Genomic DNA, 13,337 nt, shown 5'->3' with positions numbered 1-13,337 from the left:
AGTGAGTGAAATACTCCATTAAAACTTACTAAAAAATCACCTGTGTGAACTGAGTGGTGCAACTCCCCAACATACAGACAGGCATAGGGACAGACGGACATAGCTGGCTGTAGGAGTGGTTGCACCACTAAGAAAAAGGTATAAATGGTACAAATGCAGTCAAGGTCCCACAATTGACTACATTTCTCTGACTGTTGAGTGTGTAGACTCCTAGAAGATTTTAGTTAAAAATTAAACATTTGCTAAACAATATTAGATTAAAAAAAAGAAACTGCCATTTTTGAATAGCCAAAGAAAGCTAAAATGACAGCTGCTTTCCCAGTTTTATGGGTTAAGAGTAAGACCAGACAATCTTGACTAAGTGTTAGCATAGATGTTACTGTAGCTGCTCTCCCTTGAGACTTCATACTGTAACATGTGTACATGTCATGCTGTAAAGTCTTCCTGGCATGGTGCCCGCATGCTTGACCCCCTTGAGCAGTAACAATGGCTGCGGTTACATGAGGGCTTTTTCATTAAGAATGAAAACTTCAGAATTAATTCAGAATTAAGTTTTTTGCTGCGTGTTTACATGGGAAATGGTCATTCCGAATGAGTGTTTACATGGACAATACTTTTAAATCCCATTATTTCATTCCACATCAGGTTTGCGGCTTCTAATTGGAAGAGTTTACGTCCAGTGGTGGAAAGAAAATTTACTTTAGTACTCTACTAAAATAAAAAATTGAGGTATTTCCACTTTTACTCCCCTACATTTCAGGTAAAACAATTAAAAAAAAAACACTTTTATGCCATACTACTTTATATTTGTTGTATCCTGTAGCCTATGAGAGGTTGCTCTCACAGATGTGAAATTAAACATGTCTAGTTTCTTATAATTAATCGCAAAACAAGCATAATATAGCCATACTAATTACATGGAAACAAGCATGCACAGAAAGAACTTCAATTGTTTCAATAGGATTTAAAAATGGAATAAACCGGTCAGTTACATCAGATTCAGATCTAAGTTTAAATCAGATTGGCCATGAAAACACACAAAACCTTAAGTCAAAAGAACGATACACCAGACAAATTAACTGCTTGTACCAATTGGGTCCATTTAATAAAAGTTCACACAATCACAGGAATGAATGCAAAACCGGAGCGGATCTCACATGACCCATTTCACCCCCCATCCTATTACTTCCGGCCAACAGCAAACCGAAAGACAAGAGCCTAGAAGTCTTCCTCATCATCCTCGTCCGCTCCAGCACTGTCAGCGCCCACCTCTTCGTAATCCTTCTCTAGGGCAGCCATGTCCTCTCTAGCCTCAGAGAACTCCCCCTCCTCCATCCCCTCGCCGACATACCAGTGGACAAAGGCCCTTTTGGCATACATCAGGTCAAACTTGTGGTTAAGGCGTGCCCAGGCCTCAGCGATGGCTGTTGTGTTGCTGAGCATGCAGACAGCCCTCTGGACCTTGGCCAGGTCTCCTCCAGGAACCACTGTGGGAGCCTGGTAGTTGATGCCCACCTTGAAGCCTGTGGGGCACCAGTCCACAAACTGGATGCTGCGTTTGGTCTTGATTGCAGCAATGGCAGAGTTGACATCCTTTGGCACCACATCTCCACGGTACAGAAGACAGCAGGCCATGTATTTACCACGACGGGGATCACACTTCACCATCTGATTGGCCGGCTCGAAGCAGGAGTTGGTGATCTGGGCGACCGACAGCTGTTCATGATACGCCTTCTCTGCAGAGATGACTGGGGCATAGGTGGTCAGTGGGAAGTGAATGCGAGGGTAAGGCACCAAGTTGGTCTGGAACTCTGTCAGGTCAACATTCAGGGCACCATCAAAGCGAAGGGAGGCGGTGATTGAAGACACAATTTGGCTGATGAGCCTGTTGAGGTTAATGTAAGACGGCCTCTCCACGTCCAGGTTCCTTTGGCAGATGTCAAAGATGGCCTCGTTGTCCACCATGAAGGCACAGTCTGAGTGTTCCAGGGTGGTGTGCGTGGTCAGGATGGAGTTGTAGGGCTCCACTACAGCTGTGGACACCCGGGGAGCCGGGTAGACGGCAAACTCAAGTTTTGACTTCTTTCCATAATCAACAGACAGCCTCTCCATCAGCAGGGAAGCAAAGCCAGAGCCTGTGCCACCACCAAAGCTGTGGAAGATGAGAAACCCTTGGAGGCCAGTGCACTCGTCAGACTGAAAAAAAGAAAATACATATTCACAACAGAAAAAACAAACCATTACATGGATCAAAAATACTATTTTCACAATAATTATCCAAACCGTTTACAAATTAAAGCAAAGGCCCTCACCATCTTGCGAATTCTCTCCATGACCAGGTCAATGACCTCCTTGCCGACGGTGTAGTGTCCGCGGGCGTAGTTGTTGGCTGCATCCTCCTTTCCTGTGATCAACTGTTCAGGGTGGAACAGCTGGCGGTACATTCCTGTACGCACTTCACCTGTGAATAGGTTTACAGGAGACAGTTGACAGTTAGTACTTTGACTTCTGTTCCAAGTTGTGACTAAAGTAGCAAGGGATTTGTTTAACTGTACCAATGACAGTGGGTTCCAGGTCAACAAAGACAGCTCTGGGGACATGCTTTCCTGCTCCAGTCTCGCTGAAGAAGGTGCTGAATGAGTCATTGGCCACTTTGGTCTTATCACTGGGCATCCGTCCATCAGGCTGGATGCCATGCTCCAGGCAGTACAGCTCCCAGCAAGTGTTGCCGATCTGGACTCCAGCTTGGCCAACGTGAATGGAAAGACACTCTCGCTGCATAGGAAGAGAGGGGTTGGGGGGGGATTTTCAAATAGGACTTAAGTGGCTAATGCCTGTTTTGTAATAAAAGCCTACAAAGTAGCCAACTAATGTTTTCAAATATTGCAGTGGAGTAAATAATATTTGCCTCAGATTAAGATACTCAAGTACAGTACTTGAGTAAATGTACTTGCAAACTATTGGCAACACCATCACAGATGCCAATGTGTGTTCAATCTAGTGTAGCAGAACCTTCAGTGAGCCAAGCCATGTCAAGGAGGAACCAACATTAGACAATTATTTAGTGAATATGGCTGCAATGTCCCTTATTCTGGTGAAAACATCTATTCAGACGCATGCATCTATTCATGTGCACATACATGCAGGTCATTTTAAGTTTCCCTACAGCAGAATAAAGAAGTACTGCATGGTTCCAATTAATTGGTTCATTTCACACAGGTAGTCTTGTGTGATCTATAAAAGCATGGCCTATGCATCATTAGTTTTGGACATCAATCAAGAGACTGTCAGTCAGCACTCAGCAGCAACTTACTCACCATTTTTGTAAGTATGTCCTTCGAGTATAACCAAAAACAAAAGCGCTGTTCTTGTTGAGGGGCACTGCTAATGGCTCTCTTTTTATAGGACACTGATTAGTTGGGGAGCTCTGTAGTCATCAGCCATTGGTTGACACAGAATTGTAAACTAGACAAGGTGGTGGTTGTTGGTGAAATCACCCAATCTAGAGCTAAGGGGATAAAAAACGAATCTCAGTGGTATCATGACATGATGGTTTCTCTATTGTTAAAACTATCCCTTTGGTTTTTCAGTAGGATAGAAAATAGATCCACATGCTCATAACAAGTCACATTGTAGATCGGACTTATGTGGTTACTGTAGGTTTTGTACTAATAATAAAAAGTAACAAGTACTAAAGCTGTCAAATGCTGTAATGTTAGTGGAGTAGAAGTAACAAAAATGGAAAGTAAAGTAAAAGTACCACAATATTGTACTGTGCATTGTAAGCAGTAAGCACTTCTATAGTACTTGAGTAAATGTACTTTAAGTTACTTAGTTTGTCCTCCCTTGAAAAACGCCTGTGCATGGTTTCTGCTTGAGGCTAATTAGTTTACACCAGCCAATGACTAGATAACCAGCTGTACTAATCGGGTTGACATACGTAATGGTCTTAACTCAAAATGTATACATCACACAGCTTTATATCTTCTAAATATCTCAAACACTACAAATTGTTTAAAGTAAAAATATCAAGTGTGAATTTCCACCAGTATGTTTTGTGAAAGTATGAAGGAATATGGAGGTTCCAAAGTTGAACTTGCATCCGACAGTAATATTGTAATTTGACCTCAACCTAATTGCAAAAAACCCAAACTCAGCTGATTTTGTATCTTCAATATATCCTGAATAACAGAAAAAAGTTGCCTGGAATTGTCTGAGGGGAAAGTGGTGAAAATTGCTTGTACAGTATGGCCATAGACATCCTATATAAGGCTAAGATTTTCTAGATTACCTTTGGCCATAGCCACTTTGACATTTGTGTTTTTAGCCCAATGAGTGTTTTCATGCAAAACTAATGCTTGGAATGGATTCAGCATCATGAAAACCATCTAGTTTGACATGTCACATGCTACTTAAAGCAAAAGGAAACTTAGAAAATATTTGGCAACTTTTCTTCTGTTATTTAGGATATATTGAAGATACAAAATCAGCTGAGTTTGGTTTTTTTGCAATTAGTTTGAGGTTGATCCTGTATTTTCCATAGATTTCCTGTGCTATAGGAGTCTACTGGCCCAACACAATCTCCAATGCCAACCTGTGGGACCTCACTACACAAGACACAATAGAAACACAGATCAGGAGGAGGAAATGGACATGTATAGGACATACATGCACTAACATGGAACCCGCAAGGCAAGAGGAAGAGAGGAATGCCTAGAGCCACCTGGAGAAGAACCACAGAGATGAATTCACAAGGGCTGTCATGGCAACAACAGGAGCGAAGAGGATGGAGGAGCCTCATCAAAGGCCTATGTTCCTCAGGGAATAGGCCTATTAAAGTAAGTAAGTAAGTAAGTAAAGTTGTAAGTTGTATTTCTTAAGTTTTAAAAGTTAAATATAAAAGAAAACTATCAAACATTTCAAAGTGAAAATCATACGTGTCCACATTCATCTGGATTTTTTTGAATGGATTTTCTAAGTGAAAGTAGCCTATGTAGGAGTAGGCCGGCGCCAAACTTTTGAGGTGAATATACTAGTATAGAAAGTGTATAATATCTTCAGTGTGCTCGCTGCTACTGCAGCTGTAGTGTACAGTAGGCTATAGGATGCATAATCTTGACAGCAATATGCAGCAGTACTCAGACTGTACAGTGATATTGCATAATAATAATAATAATCGTTTTTTGTGTTCACAGCCGGCAGTAATAATAAAAACGTCTGTGTTTCCGAGGCTATAGTCTCTCACTGACTCTCTGACGGCTGACGCACTGGACCAGGGCTACAGCAAGCCCAAACAGCCATCAATGTATATTGATGCCTGCCAGATACATTTAGCTAATATTGCTCAAACTGAAATGCTGGAAACTTGGAAACCGTTAACAGCTTTCTATAGACACTAGCGACACTGCGTGGCCATTTACTGTCACAGTGAATCTCAGTCATCTTTTTGATCCGATGTATCGTTCCATCCATCCTTGAGCTTGGGGGCGTGTCGTTGGAGAAGGATGGCGTCACACGCACTCAAAGGAGTCAAACCGCGAATACCAAACGGCAAACAGAGAAGGAAAGGAAGGACATGAGGAAAAGGAATCATTCTTGAGACATCTAGCTCAACTAGTGAAGATAGTTCTGAGGAGAGATATGCCATTGGAATGCGAGCAGTGTCCAAGACAAACGGCTTGTTTAGCGACAACTCTCGTGGTGATCATAAAGTGCAGGAACAAACAGCAAGATGAAGAAAGTGTTGATGTACAAGCGATATGACGGGATCCGAGGTAACTTGTTTTCGGATGAGTGACAGACCTGTCAGTCAGTCACCGGCAGGCGGGGCGTTACGTTACCATAGTTAGTAGGTGGCGGTAGTGCACCATTTAGGTTTGCCAACCGGCATAAAAATAGAAGAAGAAGAAGAGGAAGAAGAAGGGGGTTGGGGGCGGCGCGATTCGACTACGTAACACGACACGGCAACATGGTGGACTCAAGAGAAAAAGGACTGCAAGATTACAGAAAGAAACTGCTTGAACACAAAGAAGTTGATGGACGTCTTAAAGAATGTATGTCATTTAGACCGTTAAGTTTCCCATTGCCATCAGCCTATACCTTTTTGTTTTGCAACATTTTCGCAATTTCGAGAATGCAGCGGTGTAATAAGTAGGCTATGCTAGGCTAGGCTAGGATACTGCTGCGTCAGTTAACCCAAACACAATAGTAAATGCATTTTAAGTATAAAGATAAAGCCATTGAAACTTTGCTTGAGCATTACAAGTTAGATATTTAATGAGTCCGTGTGTTATTGTACCGTCTGTAATCCACAGTACGAGAGCAGCTGAGAGAACAGACCAAACAGTATGAAAAGTCCGAAAATGACCTGAAAGCGCTTCAGAGTGTCGGGCAGGTAAAGGGATGCTTTCAGACATCATTATTCAAAAATAAATACTGTTTTATTAATAGTAACTATACTTCCTCCTAGGCTAGCCCTGAAACATGACTAGACCATTGTCATGTGAACCTGGCTCTGGTCCATAGCTCGGACCAGACTCGCTAATGTGAAGTGTGAACCATGGATGGCTATCTTTCTCCCGTCTGTCTCACTAACAATGTATTTATGTTCTTTAGATAGTTGGCGAGGTCCTCAAACAGCTAACTGATGAGAAATGTAAGTCTAGTAGGCCTACAAATCAAATTAATTCTAATTGTAATTTATTCTTGGTCTGTCTTTTAAATTAGATATATACCAGTTCTGGTTAGGAGCGTAATTCAACTGCCTTTAACCTATGATATTACTGTGATTCCTTTCAGTCATTGTCAAGGCTACCAATGGCCCAAGATATGTGGTTGGTTGCAGAAGACAGGTATGCGGTTGACACAATATAAAAAAATATCTGATCATTTAGTGTCATTGACTCATTGTCCCATATTATAATTTTTAAAGCACATTTCTCTGTCTAATCATACCATGGAATAATTTCCATATGCAAACAGCAGGCTAATGTTGTGACCTAATGTTGTGTTTCAGCTGGACAAAGCCATGCTTAAACCAGCTACTAGAGTGGCTTTGGATATGACAACGTTGACTATCATGAGGTGAGCAGAACTGCTGAATGTGTCAGCCATCTCATTCCTAGGAGTAGGAATGGTTATTATATTTACAATTTACACTGATGTATTTAGCTGACTTCAGTCATCTAACTAGTGATAGTTAACTCATATTTTGTCAAAGATTACAAAAATAATTAACTTATAAGAACTAATTAATACAAATGAACACTAAATAATAACCACAATCCGTATAAAAGATTGCTATTATATGTAAGTGTTCACCTATAATGATTGGACACATAAGCTGCATAGTTTCAATGTCATAAAAAGAATATAATAGACAGATGCATCGGCCATACTCTGCCAATAAGCGTTTACTCGAGATTATTGAACAAGGATTGAGCCTAAACAATGGTTTGTTGCACGGTTGTTGTGAATGTTGTGTAGCAAAGTATTAATTAGGCTTTACGTGCGTCACATTCAATAGATAATGAAATATAATTGTTCTTCTGCAGATACCTGCCTAGAGAAGTAGATCCACTGGTATACAACATGTCACATGAAGACCCAGGCAGTGTGTCTTACTCAGAGATTGGAGGCTTGTCTGAACAGATCAGGGAGCTCCGAGAGGTACATTTCAGTTTGTCACTTGATGCAGGGGATTTTGTACACCTCCTTTGCAGTTCTTCTAATAACATATATGATTAGCTGTGATTACTGTTAGGCGCCAGTCACATCTATCAGACAAGCGTCTTATCAATGTTTTATGGTTTTATCTGTCTTGTCGTTTGTCGCATCAATGTACCACAATGCTTTGCGTAATCTGGGCGGTGCGTGGGCGGTGCGAGGACATGCGGAAACAGATCCACGTGTTCGTGTTGCCTGTTGTTGTCCTTACGCTGTTAGCTGCGGGACACAGTAGCTAGTAGCTTGTTGGTTGTGTCAACGTGTTTGTGGTGACAAAATGTTTTTTTGGAGGAGAAAGAGGGCTCTTGTCCTGGCGATGTTGGTGGCGAGGAGAAAGAGGGAAAGGGAGACGCGCCAGAGAGAGCTTAGCAACGACTCCATTATTTTTAATAAAGCGCATCCATTTTACCACAACACACGACTTGCTGCATTTCAGGCTGTTAGCCATGGGGCGCCTGGGCGCACGGCTCTCTCCTATCTGCAGTCAGACCGTTCAGCGTTACTGAACTTACGTTAGCTTAGCGTTACTCGATGTTAATGTTATTAAAAAAAATGAGAGAAAAAAAAGGGGGGGAATCATAACATTTCATGCCCAAAATGATTGTTTGGGAGCATGCAGTAGCATTTTCAGAAATATAAGTCATGGCTACGACTCTTTCATAATCTCCAGTCCAATGCGCACTGCCCATGCGAACTGAAAACATGTTCATTCATATTAACAGTTTTATTTTATTTTAACAACCAAATCATATGGAATGGTTTGAAGAAACTTCACGGAGTCGACGTGACACCTGAATTATTTGATAGCTTGCATGCAATCTCTTTTGATATGCTACTGTACTGTTTCTGCAGTTTATAAGTAGCTCCGGTCCATTCTGTCAATGCAGGGTGTGCGTGTGCGTGTGTACACGATAAATATCTAGTACATTTGTATATTCACGTACAGTCGTACAAGTAGGCTACACAGCATAGGCACTCAGATCATAACACAGGGCAGAATCATATAAGCATTAGGAGTGAAAATGCATGCACCTTGAATTATAACGTTTGTTTTAATTTTCTGTTCGGCCACGACGGGCAGGGATTATATTTTCCTGTTGAATTGCTTACTGGAACAGACCAAACTACTTTACTTAACAATAAAATCATTTTCGTTAATACGAAAGTGCATAGGCTTTCCTCTTCCGTGTCTGCACTATGCAGAAAAAAAACAACAGACTCAGAGTGTGAAAAGACCGCCCAGTGCAGCGTAACAAACGGACCTTCTCTCCTATTGGTTGGCGGGTAAACCCAACCCTTTTTGTCTTGTCTGAGGTGCCGCCTTGTTCTTCAGGTTGTGGCCTACAAAATGTTTTGTGTCGTGTGTCTCGCCCCCCCCCCCCCCCCCCCCCATGAAACACGTTTGTCTGATGAGACCACGTGACTCCCATTAGAAATGCATTGGGAGCTGTCTTGTCTGATGCTTTTCATCAGACAACCATAAGACGCTTGTCTGATAGATGTGACTGCGGCCTTACAGTGTTAGAGGATAGATTGTTTAATTTGATAGCAAATTGCAAGATACTTGGAAACCTCACGTTATGAGTTGGTTATCACATCAGTATGTGTGTCTGTTGTTTCAGGTGATTGAGCTGCCGCTCACCAACCCTGAGCTGTTCTTGAGAGTAGGCATCATCCCACCCAAAGGATGTCTGCTGTACGGACCACCAGGTGAGAGGCCTATATATGTCAATACAGCTGCTAAACAATAAGTTATGCAAAAAGGAGTATTGTGCACATGTATGTGCACATCTCACAGGAAGATTTTTGCAGGTGCTGGAGTGGAAACGACGATCAAAATGAAAACCAGCACATAATTTCAATTCATTTGTGATAAGTTGTGGCCAGCTCTCAGTTTACGACTGACCGGCCAGATAGCAAAAAATGTCCCATAGATTTCATGCTCCCAAAAGTTTATTCAGCAAATGATTTGACATTGAGTGTGTGCGCTCAGGAGGTATAGGCCAGTCAATCCAAATAACATTGCAAGCATTTGTTAATTGTTTTGCACACAGGTCATCACATTACATTTGGGCAAGTGTAAAGAACATTGTAAAGGAACTTGTGTGTGTGTGTGTGTGTGTGTGTGTGTGTGTGTGTGTGTGTGTGCTGTTGACTAACAGTTATTTATTTATTTATTTCTGATTTTTATTGTGTTTAGGAACTGGAAAGACTCTTTTGGCTAGAGCAGTAGCCAGCCAGCTTGACTGTAATTTCCTAAAAGTGAGCTGATATTAAGTCACAGAATATTGTCGTCACAACAGATATTTCTCACTACCTCGCAGTCTCTTTCATGCATTCTCTTTCTCTGTGACATGCTCAGGTGGTATCCAGTTCCATTGTGGACAAATACATTGGAGAGAGTGCCAGGTTGATCAGAGAGATGTTTAACTATGCCAGGGACCACCAGCCTTGTATCATCTTCATGGATGAAATTGATGCCATTGGTAAGTTGCCAATAAATATCTGGGCTTAAAATAGTTAACTAAAATAAAACAAATCAGTAGGGGTCACTAATTTAGCATAGTTCCATGACAATGTCAATTACAACATGGACATGCAGGTCAATTTTATATAAAACTAATTTCTTCAAACCATGTTATAAGTTATAACCTGTCAATGTTTTAAGGTTGAGTGTTTTCCAGTTCAAGAATGTCTCTTTTAACTGACTAATGCTGCTCTGGTTGCAGCCCTAAATTACAGACCAAAGGGCAGGCAGAGTCTTTACCAAACATTCTTGTGTAAAGTGTAAACTCTACATAACATTACATAAATGCTCTAAACTGAATTTTGTTGTTTCATGAAAGCAATGACAATAAAGATCTATCTATCTATCTAATACTTTATGCAAAGTAAATACAAGTTCTCCAAATTGAAGGCTATCCCATTGTGATGCTGTAAGAGTAGTCTTCAAATCTTACAACCTATTTTAATTTGTAGGTGGCCGTCGTTTCTCTGAGGGAACATCAGCAGACAGAGAGATTCAGAGAACTCTGATGGAAGTGAGTGTCACAGGCTTATTAAATTACCTAATCACAGCATGCTCTCTGAAAGCCTTTACACTGTTAAAGATTTAAAACGGTCAGATTCAGCTGAGCTGCTTGCGGGGAGGGCGATCAAACGGAATGAAAGGGGGCTCCACACTCAAACCTGTGGAAGAATCCTTTTTTAATTTGTGAGCTTTTTTTTGGCCAGATCTTCACGCCTTGAAGAGTCTCTGAACAAAAGCGCCCAAATGGAAAAGATTTTTGCACAGATCTGAGTCTGCAGATGACCTTTTCATTTGATTGTTTAACAAATGGGTTCTACATGTTTTCCGCATCAATGGATTGTATCACACACATATGTTTATGGTTCCACTTAAAGCTTGGATAATGAATGTATTTTTCATCATCCCTTTCCTATGTACTGTGTATTGTGCACTATGTCTGCAGCTGCTGAATCAAATGGATGGTTTTGACACCCTGCACAGAGTAAAGATGATAATGGCTACCAATCGGCCTGATACACTGGACCCTGCCTTACTGCGACCTGGGAGACTCGATCGTAAAATCCGTATGTTTACCATTTCACAGAAGGAATATTTAGTTCACCTTGTGTGAAATAAAATGTGTTCGTTTTACTGCTGTATTAAATCTACAATCATCAGATAATTATTCGAATGAATACTACATTATTAAAACCAACCTAACTAGCACATCTGCAGTGGTTGGAGGTAGTCTCCTTACTCATCAGTTGAGAATAGGGACTTTAAGCAACGACTGTTTTCAGGACGGCTCCGCTAGGTGGAAGTACGGGAGCTGTGACGCCGTCACCGTAGCTGTCAAAAGCGTTAATCAAGCAGCTGTCGGTGACGGCGACATTGGTTCCCATGGTGACGTGTCTATGCAGCATGTGTCAAACTTTTTTTTTTAAACACCACGTCGCGCGTCAGCTAACTTGCCGATATTGCTTAATTCTTACATGCGCTGGACATGATCAGCAGTGGAAAGATGGAGGTGCTGGAGCAATCTCTTATTCTAAAACCGTTTTAATAAACATGGTTAATATGACATATGGTAGTGTTATTTCTTCATTAAGAGCATGCCAACACATTACACAGCATAAGAGAGGTGATGGAGCAGCTATCATTTCAATAAACATGGTTATGACATGGCGTTGTAGACACTACGTGCAAGTGTAGCTTCTCCTGTAGTAGAAAGGGCTGCGACGGCAAGCAGGTTTATGTATCGAGCACTGATCCATTTGCGGTTGCCGACTGCCGTAGCCGTCGTTGCTTAAAGTCGCTATTTTCTGACCAAGGGATCCTTTGGACACCTAGTGGTTGACAATGTCATTCAAGTTATTTTAATTGAAACACTACAAGACACTAGAATGTTTAACCATCTTTATTTGATTACCTCTCTGTCAGGAAAGACATAACACTGTATGGCAGGGTATAGCCATATTGGATAGTTTGTTCAAGTTTCAATTTCAGAATGTTTTGTTTGCAGATATTGAGCTGCCCAATGAGCAGGCTCGTCTAGACATTCTGAAGATTCACGCTGGACCAATCACCAAACATGGAGAAATAGGTCAGTCTTTGAATGTGGTGGTTATCCTATAATAACCTGCAGCACATATATATATGGGGCCTTTAGGTTTAGCTGTGTCTCCTTTCACCAATATCAACATAAAGTAGCTGACACCTCTTATTGGTGATGTTGGTGATTGGTCATGATATTTACTTCAAATTTGTATGCATGATCAGTGTCCTCTCTTATGATCTATTGTATTTTGTCATTGTTAGATTATGAGGCAATTGTGAAGCTCTCTGATGGATTCAATGGTGCTGATCTCAGGAATGTCTGCACAGAAGCAGGTAAATCCGGTTGTAATCATATTGTGATTGGGTTGTATCTAAATCTTATTTTAAAAATCCGGTTTTAATCATATTGTGATTTATCATTGACTGTTAACTCTGCTTCTTCCCCAGGCATGTTTGCCATCCGTACGGACCATGAGTATGTTACCCAAGAAGATTTCATGAAGGCTGTCCGAAAGGTTGCAGATTCCAAAAAGCTGGAGTCGAAGTTGGATTATAAACCACTGTAATTCCCCTGTTGCCACAAGGACCACTGGGGAACATCTGAGGATTTATATTACACCCTGTACTTTGTATCACAACACTATCTAAAAGAAATGTAGACACATACAGTATACATATTCAACAACCTAAATATTATTCCATAATGAATATTATTGGGTGTAAGGACTAAGGGTTAAATTCTTCTTCCAATGATTGGTGGGGGAAGTTTTTGGAATGTTGTGGGTGTATTTGAGTCTTACAGTAATTTGTGAATCATGTTGGGTTCACAATGTAAGGTGTTGGTAACAACTGATATTAAATGTACAGCTTTTCTTAAGTACGTACTTTTGTTTGTTTTGAAAATAAATGATTTACATCACCAGATCTTTCTAGAATTTAATCAAGGTTGAGTTTATGAATTGGAAAACTGTCTTGACTTTATAACTTTTTGAGATAAACCTGCTCTTTTTATAATTCAGCTGTGACATTGAACATTTTGTACAAT

General features: G+C 40.9%; 2 protein-coding genes across 2 annotated transcripts; one reads left to right on the top strand and one right to left on the bottom strand.

The window, feature by feature from the left end:
• Nucleotides 1-1,218: 1,218 nt before the first annotated feature.
• Nucleotides 1,219-2,781, bottom strand: LOC308329849 (tubulin alpha chain-like; the record flags this gene model as incomplete). The annotated part of the gene is made up of 3 exons (XM_080784351.1): nucleotides 1,219-2,196; nucleotides 2,313-2,461; nucleotides 2,556-2,781. The coding sequence occupies 3 exons, from the start codon at nucleotides 2,779-2,781 to the stop codon at nucleotides 1,219-1,221; spliced, it is 1,353 nt and encodes a 450-aa protein (XP_080640477.1).
• Nucleotides 2,782-5,916: 3,135 nt separating this feature from the next.
• Nucleotides 5,917-13,216, top strand: LOC308329538 (26S proteasome regulatory subunit 10B). Its single transcript, XM_080783872.1, has 14 exons — nucleotides 5,917-6,053; nucleotides 6,315-6,394; nucleotides 6,616-6,655; nucleotides 6,799-6,851; nucleotides 7,016-7,083; nucleotides 7,554-7,668; nucleotides 9,348-9,435; nucleotides 9,926-9,987; nucleotides 10,088-10,211; nucleotides 10,705-10,766; nucleotides 11,199-11,319; nucleotides 12,258-12,338; nucleotides 12,554-12,625; nucleotides 12,740-13,216. Exons 1-14 carry the CDS (start codon nucleotides 5,969-5,971, stop codon nucleotides 12,856-12,858), a joined length of 1,170 nt encoding a protein of 389 aa, XP_080639998.1. The 5' UTR covers nucleotides 5,917-5,968; the 3' UTR covers nucleotides 12,859-13,216.
• Nucleotides 13,217-13,337: the final 121 nt, after the last annotated feature.

Source organism: Protomyctophum bolini (assembly GCF_963924005.1).
Source record: "Protomyctophum bolini genome assembly, chromosome: 15".
In the NCBI taxonomy this organism is placed as follows: Eukaryota; Metazoa; Chordata; class Actinopteri; order Myctophiformes; family Myctophidae; genus Protomyctophum; species Protomyctophum bolini.
This window is presented reverse-complemented; position numbering and strand designations above follow the sequence as displayed.

What these genes read in the sequence shown, in the direction of transcription:
- LOC308329538 (XM_080783872.1), top strand. Translation starts at nt 5,969, where the DNA reads ATGGTGGACTCAAGAGAAAAAGGACTGCAAGATTACAGAAAGAAACTG. An exon ending in ACAACGTTGACTATCATGAG is followed by an intron (nt 7,084 to 7,553) that starts GTGAGCAGAACT and finishes GTTCTTCTGCAG; the next exon opens with ATACCTGCCTAGAGAAGTAG. An exon ending in TCTGCTGTACGGACCACCAG is followed by an intron (nt 9,436 to 9,925) that starts GTGAGAGGCCTA and finishes TATTGTGTTTAG; the next exon opens with GAACTGGAAAGACTCTTTTG.